This window comes from Hylobates moloch, unplaced genomic scaffold (genome assembly GCF_009828535.3).
Source record: "Hylobates moloch isolate HMO894 unplaced genomic scaffold, HMol_V3 SCAFFOLD_10, whole genome shotgun sequence".
NCBI lineage: Eukaryota > Metazoa > Chordata > Mammalia > Primates > Hylobatidae > Hylobates > Hylobates moloch.
Genome location: NW_026652285.1, coordinates 61,140,332 through 61,156,821, shown reverse-complemented (window position 1 = coordinate 61,156,821; position 16,490 = coordinate 61,140,332). Strand labels below are relative to the sequence as shown.

The 16,490-nt window shown below is 46.3% G+C and overlaps 1 protein-coding gene across 1 annotated transcript; it reads right to left on the bottom strand.

The window, feature by feature from the left end:
* Positions 1 to 8,890: 8,890 nt before the first annotated feature.
* Positions 8,891 to 9,754, bottom strand: LOC116474208 (small ribosomal subunit protein uS2-like). Its single transcript, XM_032162657.1, has one exon. The coding sequence runs from the start codon at positions 9,752 to 9,754 to the stop codon at positions 8,891 to 8,893; it is 864 nt and encodes a 287-aa protein (XP_032018548.1).
* Positions 9,755 to 16,490: the final 6,736 nt, after the last annotated feature.

Here is a 16,490-nt window from a genome sequence, read left to right as displayed (position 1 = left end):
TTTTTTTGAGATGGAGTCTCGCTCTGTCGCCCAGGCTGGAGTGCAGTAGCGCAATCTTGGCTCACTGCAAGCTCCGCCTCCCGGGTTCACGCCATTCTCCTGCCTCAGCCTCTCCGAGTAGCTGGGACTACAGGCGCCTGCCACCACGCCCGGCTAATTTTTTGTATTTTTAGTAGAGATGGGGTTTCACCGTGGTCTCAATCTCCTACCTTGTGATCCGCCTGCCTCGGCCTCCCAAAGTGCTGGGATTACAAGCGTGAGCCACTGCGCCCAGCCTATTTGTCTAATTTTTAAAATTTTTCGTGAAAAGGGGGATCTTGCTATGTTGCCCAGGCTGTTAATCCTGGCTTCAGGTGATCCTCCTGCTCCAACCTTCCACAGTGCTGGTATTATAGGCTTGAGCCACTGTGTCTGGCCTTGTTCTTCATTTTTAAAATTGACACAGAATAACTGTACATATTTATGGGGTACATCGTGATATTGTGATACATATAATGTAAGTGATCAGTTCAGGGTAATTAGCATATTCATCATCTCAAATATTTATCATTATATTGGGAGCATTCAATATCCTTCTTCTAGCTATCTGAAACTACATAATATAGTATTATTAACTATAGTCATTCCACAGTGCTATAGAACACTAGAACTTATTCCTCCTATCTAAGCTGTAAAAATTTATAATTTTTGGCCGGGTGCGGTGGCTCACGCCTGTAATTCCAGCACTTTGGCAGGACGAAGCGGCCGCATCACGAGGTCAGGAGATCGAGACTATCCTGGCTAACAAGGTGAAACCCCTTCTGTACTAATAGCCGGGCGTGGTGGCGGGCGCCTGTAGTCCCAGCTACTCGGGAGGCTGAGGCAGGAGAATGGCGTGAACCCGGGAGGCGGAGCTTGCAGTGAGCCGAGATTGTGCCACTGCACTCCAGCCTGGGTGACAGAGCAAGACTCCGTCTCAAAAAAAAAAAAAAAAAAATTATAATAATTTTATACTCCGATATACTTGTCACTGTAAACAGCAAAAATCAAATGGGCACATCTGTAATAAAATAATACATTCAAATAGAAGATATTATAAAATATTTCCTCGGCAATAAAAAGCTTCTAACTTCTGTAGTTAACATTCTAAATTCTGAGAAAAAATTGTCAGGCCTCTAAGCCCAAGCTAACCCATCATATCCCCTGTGACCTGCAGGATATGCTCCAGATGGCCTGAAGCAACTGAAGATCCACAAAAGAAGTGAAAATAGCCTTAACTGATGACATTCCAACACTGTTGTTTGTTTCTGCCCCACCCTAACTGATCAATGTACTTTGTAATCTCCCCCACCCTTAAGAAGTTTCTTTGTAATTCTCCCCACCCTTGAGAATGTACTTTGTGAGATCCACCCGCTGCCCGCAAAAACATTGCTCCTAACTCCACCGTCTATCCCAAAACCTATAAGAACTAATGATAATCGGCTGGGCACTATGGCTTACGCCTGTAATCCCAGCACTTTGGGAGGCCGAGGTGGCCGGATCATGAGGTCAGAAGATCCAGACCATCCTGGCTAACACAGTGAAACCCTGTCTCTAGTAAAAATACAAAAAAATTAGCTGGGCGTGGTGGTGGGTCCCAGCTACTCGGGAGGCTGAGGCAGGAGAATGACGTGAACCCGGGAGGCGGAGCTTGCAGTGAACCGAGACCGCGCCACTGCACTCCAGCCTGGGTGACAGAGCGAGACTCCATCTCAAAAAAAAAAAAAAAAAAGAACTAATGATAATCCCACCACCCTTTACTGACTCTCTTTTCGGACACAGCCCGCCTGCACCCAGGTGAAATAAACAGCCTTGTTGCTCACACAAAGCCTGGTTGGTGGTCTCTTCACACTGACGCATGTGACAAAAATGTCCATAGAATCTTGGGGCAAAAATATTTCCAAAACATATAAAATTCAGTCCGTATATTGAGATAGAGGAAATTTATCTTGTATGAAGCTACCTAGCTACTCAAAAGCAGTTGAATATTGTGTTTTAGCAATTACAGAAAGAGTACCCATCGTAGATAAAACGTAACCTTCAGGATAGTAGAAGTGTGGAATCTACCAGATTGCTCACTGTGGGGATGAAACCCAATCCGCATGCTGTGCCCAGGATCCTGTGAATAAATCTCTTCTAAGGCATGGAAATGGCATCACTAATTCTTGAGTAGTCTGACAATGTGCCTATTTGTAATCATAGATTTCTTTTTTCTTTTTCTTCTTGAGACAGGGTCTTGCTGTGTTGCCCAGGTTGGAGTGCAGTGGCGTGATCTCGGCTCACTGCAATCTCTGCTTCCCAGGTTCAAGTGATTCTCCTGCCTCAGCCTCTTGAGTAGCTGGGATTACAGGCGCCCACCACCATGCTTGGTTAATTTTTGTATTTTTAGTAGAGACAGGTTTTCACCATGTTGGCCAGAATGGTCTCAAACTCCTGGCCTCAAGTGATCTGCCTGCCTCGGCCTCCCAAAGTACTGGGATTACAGGGGTGAGCCACCTTGCCCACCAGTTTCTCATTTTATTCAATAACTTCTCTTCTGGCTTCATATCCCAGAGTTAGCTTCCCAGAAATTTTTTTTTTTAAGCTTTCAGGACACCTGGAATGGTCTTTTGCTCCTCTTCACCTTGTTAGCCCTGTTAGTCCTTTAGAATTCAGCATAACCACCACTTCATCAATCAGCTCTTTTTGATGCCCAGGCAGGGCCAGACCTTCCTGGTGGGTGCCTAGAGCTCTCCTAACTTCACATTCCAGTCATCTATCACAAGCATGGCCCTGCACCAAAGCTCCATGGGGCATGGATCGGGCGTGCTCCCCCTCCAGCAAAGTATTTCGAGCCATATTCATCCATATTTGTGCAACAAATGACTGGATAGTGTATTAGTTCATTCTTGCATCGCTATAAAGAACTACCTGAGACTGGATAATTTATAAAGAAAAGAGGTTGAATTGGCTCACGGTTCTGCAGGCTGTACAGTGAGCATGTCTGGGGAGGCCTCAGGAAACTTACAATCATGGCAGAAGGTGAAAGGGAAGCAGGCATGTCCTACATGGCTGGAGCAGGAGGAAATGGACGATGGGGGAGGTGCTACACACTTTTAGACAACCAAATCTCATGAGAACTCACTATCACCAGAATAGCAAGGGGGATGTCTGCCCCAACAATCCAATCACCTCCCACCAGGCCCCTCCTCTCACACTGGGGATTACAATTTGCATGAGATTCGGGTGGAGACACAAGTCCAAACAATATCAGATAGGTTTCAGTCTTGAGTTTTGTAAAAATTCTTGATTTGACTGTGCTATGTTGTGCATGTGTTCCCCAAAATTTATGTGTTGGAAACTTAATCCTCAATGCAGCAGTGTTGGGAGGTGGAACTCATAAAAGGTGATTAGGTTATGAGGGCTCTGCCTTTATGAATGGATGAATGCTGTTATTGCAGGAATGGGCTTCTGATAAAATAATGAGTCCAGCCTGCTTCCCCTTGCTTGCTCCTGGGTACTCTCTTGCTCTTCCACCTTCTGCCATGGGATGAAGCAGCAAGGAGGCCCTCACAAAATGCAGCTCCTTGAACTTGGACTTCCTAATCTCCAGAACTGTATGAAATACAATTTTGTTCTTTTTTTTTTTTTTTGAGACAGAGTTTTGCTCTTGTTGCCCAGGCTGTAGTGCAATGGTCCAATCTCGGCTCACTGCAACCTCCGCCTCCCAGGTTCAAGCAATTCTCCTGCCTCAGCCTCCTGAGTAGCTGGTATTACAGGTGCCCACCAACACACCTGGCTAATTTTTTGTATATTTAGTAGAGACAGGGTTCCACCACGTTGTCCAGACTGGTCTCAAACTCCTGACCTCAGGTGCCACCTGCCTCGGCCTCCCAAAGTGCTGAGATTACAGACGTGAGCCAATTTTGTTCTTTATAAATTAACTAGTCTGTGGTATTCTATTGTAAACCAAAAACAAAATTCTAAGCCTCCCCACCCCTCCTGCCAACCATCTGAATGGACCCTTCCTTTCAGCCAAGGACTTTCCAAAGTTGTCTCAGGCCATGACAGGAAGGGAGGGTTGGACATACCTCATTACACCCTTACCCTGCCTTCTTTTGGGATCCAGGAAAAGCTGACCAGCATTTAATATCAACACAGATCTTAAGTATAATAAGAAACTTTTACAGTCTATTCTCACTGAAGCCTGCTACCTGGAGGCTTTATCTGCATGATACAACTTTGATCTCTACAACCCCTTATCATTCCTTTATCAGACATTCCTTTCTATTGATTCCAGGTCGTTAGATAATAACTTAACTCTTTCAACCACTTGTCCTGCCTTTCCAGACTGAACCAATGCATATCCTACGTTTTTGATTGATGTCTCATGTCTCCTTTAAATGTATAAAACTAGGTTGTGCCTTGACCACCTTGGGCACACGCTCTCACGGTCTCCTATGGGCTGTGTCATGGGCCATTGGTCACTCATATTCGCCTCAGAATAACTATCTTCAAATATTTTACAGATTTTTGAGTCTTTTTTTTTTTTTTTTTTTTTTTTTGAGACGGAGTCTCGCTCTGTCTCCCAGGCTGGAGTGCAGTGGCACAATCTCGGCTCACTGCAAGCTCCACCTCCCGGGGTCACGCCATTCTCCTGCCTCAGCCTCTCCAAGTAGCTGGGACTACAGGCGCCCACCACCATGCCCGGCTAATTTTTTTGTATTTTTAGTAGAGACGGGGTTTCACTGTGGTCTTGATCTCCTGACCTCGTGATCCGCCTGCCTCGGCCTCCCAGAGTGCTGGGATTACAAGCGTGAGCCACCGCGCCCAGCCGATTTTTGACTCTTATTGTAGATACCCTTAGAGCAGAACAAACAGACTAAGATAAGGCCGTTTTTCTGTGTGTGTGAGATGATGTTTCACTCTTGTTGCCCAGGCTGGAGTGCAATGGTGCCATCCTGGTTCACTGCAAACTCCGCCTCCCAGGCATGCGCCACCAGGCCTGGCTAATTTTGTTTTTTTAGTAGAGATGGAGTTTCTCCTTGTTGGTCAGGCTGGTCTCAAACTCCCGACCTCAGATGATCCATCCACCTTGGCCTCCCAAAGTGCTGGGATTACAGGCGTGAGCCACCATGCCCAGCCCTGAAGACAGGGCCATTTAAGGTAAGGTATGAGTAGGAGGTCTTGTTGGTTCACTCAACCTTTGATAGTGCTGCATCAACACCTTTGTTTAGCACCATCAGTGTTTGTCACATCCATCCTATTTTTCATCCAAAGTCTTCCACCTTCTGGGACAAGTTTCTTGACTCTTGCCTCTGTCTCTCCATTTTCTTTTCTTTCTTTCATTCTTTTTCTTTCTTTCTTTCTTTCTTTCTTTCTTTCTTTCTTTCTTTCTTTTTTCTTTCTTTCTTTCTTTCTTTCTTTCTTTCTTTCTTTCTTTCTTTCTTCTTTCTCTTTCTTTCTTTCTTTTCTTTCCTTTCTCTCTCCCTCCCTCCCTCCCTTCCTCTCTCTCTCTTTCTTTCTTTTTCTTTCTTTGTCTTTCTTTTTTCCTTCCTTCCTTCCTTCCTTCCCTCCCTCCCTCTCTCTCTCTCTTTCTTTCAATCTTCCCACCTCAGCACCCCAAGTAGTTGCAACTACAGGGGTATGCCACCACACCCAGGTAATTTTTTGTATTTTTTTTTTTTTGGTAGACACAGGGTTTCACTGTGTTGCCCAGGCTGATCTCAAACTCCCACCTCAGCCTCCCAAAGTGCTGGGATTACAGGTGTGAGCCACTGCACCCAGCCATTAAATCACTTTAATGTCCTTGTTATCAGTAAGACCTATACAGGGAAGCTGAGACAGGTGATCTGATAAGGATTTGTGGATTGTCCTCTGATTCTGCAGAAGTAATGTCACAGGCTACACCCATGCAAAAGGAGCCCCCTTAACCACAGCATTTACCATGACCTGGGTAACGGCATATTCAGTGGGTGAATATTCCAGTCATCATAAAGCCAATCCCACGTGGCTTGCATACAAAGCATTTCAGCTGCTTCATCTGCAGGGCTCCACTTAGAACCAAGGTGGAGTCTGGTGGTAAACAGACCTTTCAGTGGCTTTACTCAGTCCACCAGGCTGGCTATTCCCTAGGGAATTACCTGTGTGTGTCTGGATCATGTACAGTCATTAGTGATTGTTTCATAGTGAACTGTAGGTCCTGCATCAGCCTAACTTGCTCTTCTACTCTGTGGCATTCAAAACCAAAAATACTGCCCCTAAAAGAGTTACTTTCACAATCCACTTTAGTAAAGTCTCCTCAGGAAGCTGGTGGACTGATTCACAGAATGAAACAACTCCTTCACTCTGTACCCCTGGCTGTAGTCTTTTCTTAGTTTTGCCATCCTCTCACACGGACAACCTTGTTGGTGAGCAGAGGTCTTGGAAGTACTTTTTTTTTTCTTTTTTTTTTTTGAGACAACGTCTGACTCTGTCGCCAGGCCAGAGTGCAGTGGCATGATCTCAGCTCACTGCAACCTCCGCTTCCCAGGTTCAAGCAATTCTCTTGCCTCAGCTTCCCAAGTAGCTGGGATTACAGGCGCACGCCACCACGCCCAGCTAATTTTTGTATTTTTAGTAGAGACAGGGTTTTACCATGTTGGCCATGATGGTCTCAGTCTCTTGACCTTGTGATCTGCCTGCCTCGGCCTCCCAAAGTGCTGGGATTACAAGTGTGAGCCACCGCCCCCGGCTGGAAGTACTTTTTCTTTTGCGGGTGGCTCTGAGGCTAGTGGCTGAAGCTTGGACTAACCCACATCTGAGTTTGGTCTAGCCTCAAGGTCCAAGCCAGCAGTCTCTTTTAATTTCATTTTAGCTATTACATTCTCACAGTACCCTCGGAATTGTATGTTTAGCGTGCTTCTGATTATTTTGCATTTCCTTATGTACCCAAAGGGCCAACTCCTCAAGAGTTGGATCTAATACCATCTCCAAATTCCATGGGTAACTTTTACCTTTAGTCACTGAATGCAGCCCAGCTGCACTTACATACCATGGGTGACCACGTAGCCATCCAGGGATCAAAGGTTCCTGATCTCTCATCCTTTCATCCTTTCTCTTTCCAAACCACTTGTTTCCATGAGTCAGGAATGTTCTAGCAAATCCCTAGAAATCCCTTCTCTAACATCAAATGTATAGGAAAAAAATCTACTTTTTTATCTCAACTTTAGAACACTTCTGTGACCAAATGTGTGAGTTGTTTGCCTACAACAAATTCAATTCAGTTCCTTGGAAGATACCAACTGGGTGTCCTAAAATTTAAGTCAATTCTGACAACATCTATCTGAGATAGCATCAAATCCCACAGGTTAAGGGCTGTGTCCCACAAGACTGCCCCACCCTCAGCTTCCGCTGCCAATTTCAAATCTAGGTATTGCCTGTATTTCTGACAAACAAGTTATACATCCAGCATTCCTAAGACCCCCTTCTTGGGCTTGATAATTTGCTAGAATGGCTTACAGAATTCAGGAAAATGGTCTATTTACTAGATTGTGGGTTTATTATAAAGGATACAACTCAGGAACAGTCAGATGAAGAGATACATAGGGTCAGGTCTAGGGGAGGGCGAGGGCTCCATGCTTTTTCCAGGGCACCACCCTGCAGACCCATCCATGTGTTCACCGACTTGGAGGCTTCTCAGTGTGTTATTGTTTAATCCATTTTCCACTGGTAGACATTTAGGCTATTCCCATTTATTTTGCTCCCACAAACAATGCTGCAATTAATTGCCTACATCTCATGTGCTTAGTGTAGTGTCTTTCTAGGGAAGCACTTCCCAGTCTTGTCGCATGACTGTGCACAGTGGACGTGGAAACGCAGGGTGTGGCACACGGGAATCGGACGGAGGAGCTGCTCCCAGCAGGAGGGGCCAATCCCTGGCTGTTCCAGCTGCTCCTGGCCCTGCTCAGACATCCTGAGGGCTGAGACTCTAAACCCCAGGCAGGTCCGCATTCATCTCATAGCATGCGAAGAGCTCCAAGTCGGTAAGCTCTGCCCTCAGGGAATGAACCTGACAGGGAAATTACTGAGTGTATGGACAGTCAGCTCCATGAATTGTCATCCAGATGTTCTTCAAAGTGGTTGTAGTAATTGATACTCTCAATGCCTCTTTCATTCTTTTTTGTTTGTTTGTTTGAAACAAGGGATTCGCTATGTTGGCCAAGCTGGCCTCAAACTCCTGTCCTCAAATGATCCTCCATCTTGGTCTCTTAAGTAGCTGGGATTACAGTTGTGAGCCACCATGCCTGGTCCAATGCCCCTTTCAATCTGAAAATTGTGTCTTTCTTCATTAGCTTTCCTCAGAAAAGTTAATTATTTATTTTAAAATTTTCTTTCTTTCTTTCTTTCTTTCTTTCTTTCTTTCTTTCTTTCTTTCTTTCCTTCTTTTCTTTCTTTTTTTTGACAGTCTCACTCTTATCATCCAGGTTGGAGTGCTGTGGCACGAATTCGGTTCACTGCAATCTCTGCCTCCCAGGTTCAAGCAATTCTCCTGCCTCAGCCTCCCGAGAAGCTGGGATTACAGGTGTGCACCACTAGGCTTGGCTAATTTTTGTATTTTTGGTAGAGACGGGGTTTCACCATGTTGGCCAGTCCGGTCTCGAACTCCCGACCTCAGGTGATCTGCCTGCCTCAGCCTCCCAAAGTGCTGGGATTACAGGCTTGAGCCACTGAGCCGGGACTATTTATTTTATAATTTTCTATCCTTCATTTTATGTTCTGTTTCTTTCTTTCTCTCTCTCTTCTTTCCTTTTTTTTTTTTTTTTGGAAACTGATGTTTATTTTCCATCAACCTTATTTCCATGTTGCTTAAGAGCCTGTGCAAGAGCTGCTTAAGACCATTCAGTGGTTGCTCCTACCCATTCAGTGGCCTGAGCAGTGGGAGCTGCAGACCAGTCTTCCATGGCAGGCTGAGCACTCCAGTCTTTAGTAGGGAACTGCGGATAGGCACAGAGGGCACCTGCATACCTTCAAACCAGTCTGCAACCTCAGGCTGCGTAGCAGTGAATTTAGGAGCTGGAGCAGTCCATTCACCCTGAAATTCCTCCTTGGTCACAGCCTTTTCAGCAGCAGCCTGCTCTTCTTTTTCAATCTCTTCAGGATCTCTGTGGAAGTAGAGATCAGGCATGATCTCCCATGGGTGTTCATAGGAAATGGTGCCATGCATGTGCAGAACTTCCTGAGCCGGCATCCACCACATCTGACCCACTAAGGGAGCTCCCTTGTTGTTGCATGGGATGGCAATGTCCACATAGTGCAGAGGAGAATCCGTGTTACATAGAGCGATGGTAGGTAGGTTAACATAAGATGTCTCCGTAAGAGGCTGGTGGTCAGCCCTGGGGTCAGTAACCACAAGATGCCGTGGCTCCCGGAAGGCTGCCTGGATCTGTTTAGTGAAGGTTGCAGGAGTGAAGCGGACAGCAATTGGAGTGGCTCCAGTGGCAGCAGCAAACATCAGCAAGGCCCTCTGGCCAGTATTCCTGGAGAATATGACACTGACATCAGCAGGGTATTCAATGGCAACAATGGCATGAGCTGACAGCAGAAGCTTCTCCCAGGTCCTCTTCAGATTTATGATGTAGATGCCATAACTTTTCCTTTTATAGATGTACTGTTCCATCTGGAAGTCAAGATTGGTGCCACCTAAGTGGGTTCCTGCCGCAAGGAACTTAAGGATATCCTTCTCCTTCATTTGCAGGACATCAAGGGCTCCAGACATTGTGAAAGTTTTCCTTTAAGTTACGATGGGAATCCAGAACAACGCCATATGGACCCCTCTGTGGGTAGCGCAGAAAGAATTTTTGTATTTTTAGTAGAGACGGGGTTTCACCATGTTGGCCAGGCTGGTCATGAACTCCTGACCTCGTGATCTGCTGGCCTCGGCCTCCCAAAGTTTTTGGATTACAGGCGTGAGCCACCACGCCCAGCCTCTTCTTTCCTTCTTTTCCTCTTTCTGGAATTCCTACTAGGTAGGTGTTGTACCTCTGTATTAATCATCTATATCTCTTATTGTTTCTGGCCTATTTTCTGTTTCCCGTTCTCTTTATTCTCTGTGACTTCCTAAACATTATTCTCCACCATATTTATTAATTTACATTTTGTGAACCATAATTTTAATTTCCAGAGGCTTTTACTGTGGTTCTTCTCACAGGGCTTATTTTTCATTGTGTCATGTTCTTGTTTTATTGTTTTATGGATGGAATATTTTCTAAAATCTCTCTGGGGACACTGATCAAAGAAGTTCTGTTCTTTCATGTTGTTTGTTTTATGTTCTTTTTTCTTTGTGAGACGAAGTCTCACTGCAACCTCCACCTCCCGGGTTCAAGCGATTCTCCTGCCTCAGCCTCCTGAGTAGCTGGGATTACAGGCGTCTGCCACCATGCCCGGCTAATTTTTGTATTTTTAGTAAAGACAGGGTTTCACCACGTTGGCCAGGCTGGTCTCAATCTCCTGACCTCGTGATCTGCCTGCCTTATCCTCCCAAAGTACTGGGATTACAGGCCTGAGCCACCACGCCGGCCTGTTTTATGTTCTTATGGTCTCTGAATTCTCTCTGTGTTCTTTGAGGTTAAATTTCTATCTTTGTCTTTCTCTCTCTTTTGGAATCCTCATTGCTTTCTTTCACACCACAAGTTTTCTCTAACCTGCAGTGAGCCTCTGTTAAGCTTTTATATTTGAGAATGAGGGACTATAAAGGCTGACAGAAACTCTGGGACATGAACAGGCACTGCTGCCTTTAGATTGCCCTTTGTGGGGAGGCCTTTACTCTGGGCGTGCACACCAGCTGCTCAAGTCCCTCCAGACTGCACACATGACGCTTCGCCTGGAGTCATTACCTGGCTGGATGTCCCCACAGTTCTGTGCATGGGGTGGGGTGGGGATGGGGGTGTTAACTGTTCTACACACAGGTCTTCAATCTTGCTTGATTTTCAGCCCCACTGGACTCTCCTGCCTCTAACTGTGGAGGCCTGGTCCCGTCCCAGACTCTACAGAGCACAGTAGTTTCTTCCATGGCTCCACCCTCCATCATCCCATCCCACCAGTAGCTGCTTGTCTAGCTGTGGCTTCCTCTGAGTTGTGGTTTCCTCTGCTATTTCCTCCAGCAACGTTCTTCACTCTGGGTTCAGTGTTTCGGAAATGGTCTGTCGTCTTCCCTCTGCAGATGTCATCATCAGCATTGTCCTCATTCTATTTGTGGGTTGTTTTTACACCTGTCCCATTCCTTCACTTGCGTGCTGTTGCTGGAACCTATGGGAGGCTCCTAGCCTATGACAAACCAGACACAAAGATCCAAAGAAACTACAGAGCTAAGTGCAGAAACAGAAGGATTCTGATACAAGTGTTCTGATGTAAACATTTAACATATTGAATTGTTTGGGGCATTTGATCCATCTGCAAACACGTACATCCATGATTTAGTTGCTAAGACACATTCTGGCCCTACGCAGAGTCTGTAAACGACTTTCTTCCAACTCTGTAAAACTGAATCTGTGGGCCTGGCACGGTGGCTCACGCCTGTAATCCCAGAACTTTGGGAGGCCAAGGCAGACGGATCACCTGAGGTAGGGAGTTTGAGACCAGCCTGACCAACATGGAGAAATCCCGTCTCTACTAAAAATACAAAATTTGGCTCACGCCTGTAATCCCAGCACTTTGTAGGGGGCCAAGGTGGGTGGATTACGAGGTCAGGAGATTGAAACCATCCTGGCTAACACGGTGAAACCCCATCTCTACTAAAAATACAAAAAAAAAAAAAAATTAGCCGGGTGTGGTGGCCGGTGCCTGTAGTCCCAGATACTCAGGAGGCTGAGGCAGGAGAATGGCATGAACCCAGGAGGCGGAGCTTGCGGTAAGCCGAGATTGCACCACTGCAACTCCAGCCTGGGCGACAGAATGAGACTCCATCTCAAAAACAAACAAACAAACAAACAAACAAACAAACAAACAAAAAACAAAATTAGCAGGGCGTGGTGGCACGCGCCTGTAATCCCAGCTACTCGGGAGGCTGAGGCAGAAGAATTGCTTGAACCCAGGAGGCGGAGGTTGTGGTGAGCCAAGATCGCACCATTGCACTCCAGGCTGGGCAACAAGAGTGAAACTCTGTCTCAAAAAAAAAAAAAAAAAAATTGAATCTGCGTCTGGTGGCAGCTCTGACCTCAGAGATTCAGTGTGCTAAATCGCTACCTGTTTTAGAAACCAGCCTGTGTGGCTGAGGCCCTACAGCATGTGATCCTGTCCACATCTGTCATGAGTTGCTCAAGGTCAGACATAACCAGGCGCATGCACGTTGGTGTCTTTCCACAAGGCTGGACTTTCACTGATGCTATTTCAGTCATAAAAGCCATGAACTACATGAAGTTCCCACAGAGGCAATTCTCCTTAGTACATCCCATTTACTCATAGTCAGAGCCTTGGGCACACAGGCTCAAACCCCTCCACAGGTCAGTCAATACTGCAAACCATACATTAGAGTGTACTTAATGAATATATAAATATTACAGATTAAACATTCCACATCAAACAAAATAACATTTAACATCAAGAGTAAAGGGGAAGCCGGGCACGGTGGCTCACGCCTGTAATTCCAACACCATGTGAGGCTGAGGCGGGTAGATCACTTGAGGCCCGGAGTTCGAGACCAGCCTGGCCAATGTGGTGAAACCCTGTCTCTACTAAAAATACAAAAATTAGCTGGATGTGGTGGCCCAAGTCTGTAGTCCCAGCTACTTGGGAGGCTGAGGCATGAGAATCACGTGAATCTGGGAGGCAGAGGTTGCAGTGAGCCAAGATTTCACCACTGCACTTCAGCCTGGGTGACAGAGAGAAACTCCGTTTAGAAAAAAAAAAAAGAATAGAGGGGATAGGAAGAGAGGTTCACAAACCAGTCCAAGGAGAGCAACATGGACAGTGTCCTCAGCTGGTCTGGGCACTTGTCAACATCTTGCAAGAAAGAGTCTTTGATGCAGGCTGAGCCTTCAGTGGCAGATGCTGGGTGCTGATCACCAGTGACAGCAAGACAGTGTCTGTTAAGACGGCCATTTTGAGCTCATGACGTTCTGCATGTTTTATGGCCACAGAGTCCTCTGGTGAGGACTGATGGTAAAAGAGTGTGCCTGTTTGTGTCCTGGTCTGGTTGGGTGCCATCTTTATTAATTAGGTGAACCTCTGGTCCCTGTTGGTATGGTGCCATCTGAAATGTAAGATGGAGTCACTTATGTCAAGCATGCTCCATACACCCTCTCTCCTGGCACCTATGGCACTGCCTTGGAGCCCGCTGGAATCGGGGCTGTGGTAGCTTGTGATGTGCAGGTGTGGCATGGTGGCCAGCCACCCAGGCTTCATTTTCTGCTGTGTTGGTTTCCCTGACACCATTTACTGCCAAGCTGCTGGGACCCCTGACTATATCCTATCACTTGGGGCTTTCATTGAATGACAAATGGCCCAGGGACTTAGTAGTTTAAGATGACAACCGTCATTTCATATGTGCAAACTTCTGTAGATCCAGAGTTGGGCAGGGCTCAGCCAGGTTAGTTTTGCTCCAGGTGATGTCAGTTGGCAGATGGGCTGGGGGCAGGGACTCCTGGGGCTGGCCCAGGCAGGATGGCTAAAGCAGTTGAAGGCTGGACAGACATCTGTCTTATTCCAAGTGGTCTCTTTCTCAGGGAGCCTGGTCTCTGTGTGGTGCTCAAGGCCATGCTTGTACTAGGGAGGAGTGGACAACGGTGAAGGAGGCAGAGGGAGGATGAGGAGCTGCAGGCTGCCCCCGGCCCAGTCTTGGTAGCCACACCGAGGGACTCCTGCTGTGTGCTCTTGGTCAAAGCCTGTCTTGGGCCAGCCCAATGCAAAGGGAGGGAAGTCCATTCCACCTCTTGGTGGAGGAGGGGCAAGTCACTCTGCAGAAGGGCAGCTGGGGTGGGGATGTTGCTGCAACTTTCTCTGGAAACATAGCCTACACCCTGGGCCCCAGCATGGTCTCCTTCCCTGGGGACAGCCTCTACCCTGGTGAACTCAGTGACCAGTGGTTGAGTCCAGATGCTGGCCTTGGTTACTTGGAGGTGGCTTTGTCTAGGATAAGGAATGTGGCTATGCCTCACCAAGTCCTGAAACAATGGAAATGCCTTTCAAATCATCAAATAAATATTTAGACAGTGTTGTCCTTATCTAATGTTTTTTTCCCCATAAAGAAAAACGATTATTGCAAAGATTTTGTTTTGGTAAGCATTTTCCTGTAGGATTGTGCTCCAAGAGTTACTGTCAGTTTCCCTGTTCTTTACTTTTCCCTAGTAGGAGTATAGCGAATGCTACTTGGAACAGGTGCCAATGTTATTTGAAATAAAAAGTATGCAATTAGGTATCTATTCTCCCAAGCTGGAGGTATCAGGGGACTTTAAGACAGAGATGGGCATATAAGAAATAACATTGCTTATTACAACCAGAAATGTACACTACATACCCCGCCCCCCCCCAAAAAAAAAGTCAGAGACATGTACAGAAATAAGTCCTTTTCTTTTTTTTTTTCCTTTTTTCTTTTTTTGAGAATGAGTCTCACTCTATCGCCCAGGCTGGAGTGCAGTGGCGCGATCTCGGCTCACTGCAACCTCTGCGTCCCAGGTTCAAGCGATTCTCTCCTGCCTCAGCCTCCTGAGTAGCTAGGATTATAGGCATGTGATTATAGGCATGTGCCACCACGCCCGGCCAATTTTTGTATTTTTAGTAGAGATGGGGTTTCGCCATGTTGGCCAGGCTGGTCTCGAACTCCTGACCTCAAGTGATCCGCCTGCCTTGGCCTCCCAAAGTGCTGGGATTATAGGCGTGAGCCACCCTACCCGGCCAATCCTCTTATTTTCTATGAAAAATGAGGAGAGGCAAATGCAAGAGCATGGTGAGCCAGCAGAGCATGGGGAAGACCACCATCCATTAGGTGAGAAGGCCTGGGGAGAGGATCTGTCCCTTCGGGTGGGTGCTAGACAGAAGACATCCACATTCCTACTTCACTGCCTTCACTACACAAAGAATTCAGCTTTCTTACCAAAGAGGTAAAAGGTGGGAAATAGCAAAGCCTTCAGTGAATGATTTAGATAGTTTTTCTACAGAGAAAGATCATCCCCTTGCTGTATCAATCTGAGGGAATCATCTAAAAAATTGTCAGCATCTGGAAACATTTTAGCCTTACAGAAAAGATATGACAGCTACAGATGACTTACGGCCTGATATATTTCTCCCTGTACAAATAAGTTAAGCTTAAATAATGACACACTGGAGATGCTGTAGACATTGAATTCTCTGTAGCAAGCCCTGGGACAGCAGGAGGTTGCCAGGACACAGCTGCATGGGCTTTGCTGGAGGCTGAGGCTCAGCCAAGCAGCTAATTCCAGAGACCTGGGTACAAACCCAAACCCACCTAATTCAAAGAGTGTTGGGTGCTCGCCATGACAAGCAAGGTCTGTGAGCTTATTTCGTCCTGCGCTAATACCTGCTACTCTTGTTTTTCCTAAAGTAGAGAGGGTATTCATTACAATGTGAGTGAGGTTGAAGGCGGGGGTTTCTGTTGTGCAGCGGCCTCTTCATTAGGGAACACATTTGACCCTGCATGATTCATGTCTGGACACTTTCTCTTAAAGCAGTGGCCATCGTAAAGAAAAGTAAAAAATCTTTCAGTAGAATTTGAACTGAAAAAATTACATTGAATTTCCATATTTGTAGAAGTTCTACCTTCTAACGAAGAAACAACTTTCTTCTGCATAAAAATTTGTACCTGGAGTGTTAACACGATCATCTCAACCTTTCTCCCTCTCTTCATCCTTCTCCTTTCTCTATTATCTCCATCCTGCAAAAATGGGCCACAAAGGCACGTTGAGGGTAAAAGACAGTGGTAGAAGGCAAAACAGGGCCTTTAGGACAAGTCTTTCGAGAGAACCAAGGTGGTGATGAGGCCAAGGGGTTCATAAGCATGAGGAGTCATTCCTCAAAGCGGTCCTGCAGGGCCACACGGTCAACTCCCTTCTGTGGGCTGGGCCGGGGGACAGCAGAAGCAGGCACAGCCCACCCTCAAGGGCGCCAGGTTAACAGGGAAGTAGACACACACACAGATAAAGTCAGTACATGAGGTTACTATTGTCCATTCTGCAGATGAGGAAATTGAGTCTCAGGATTCTTAACTAACCTTATTCAAGGTTACACAGTAAGTGTCAGATCCAGGATCCTGGTCTTCTCCCCTTGCACCAACTATTCCTTCCTTTGCATATTATTTTATTTATTGATTGATTGATTGTAGAGACAGGGTTCCACTATGTTGCCCAGGCTGGTCTTGAACTCCTGGTCCCAAGTGACCCACCTGCCTCAGCCTCCCAAGGTGCTGGAATTACAGGTATGAGCCACTGTGCCTGGCCTTTTTTATTTTATTTTATTTTTTTGAGATGGAGTCTCACTCTCTCCCTCAGGCTAGAGTGCAATGG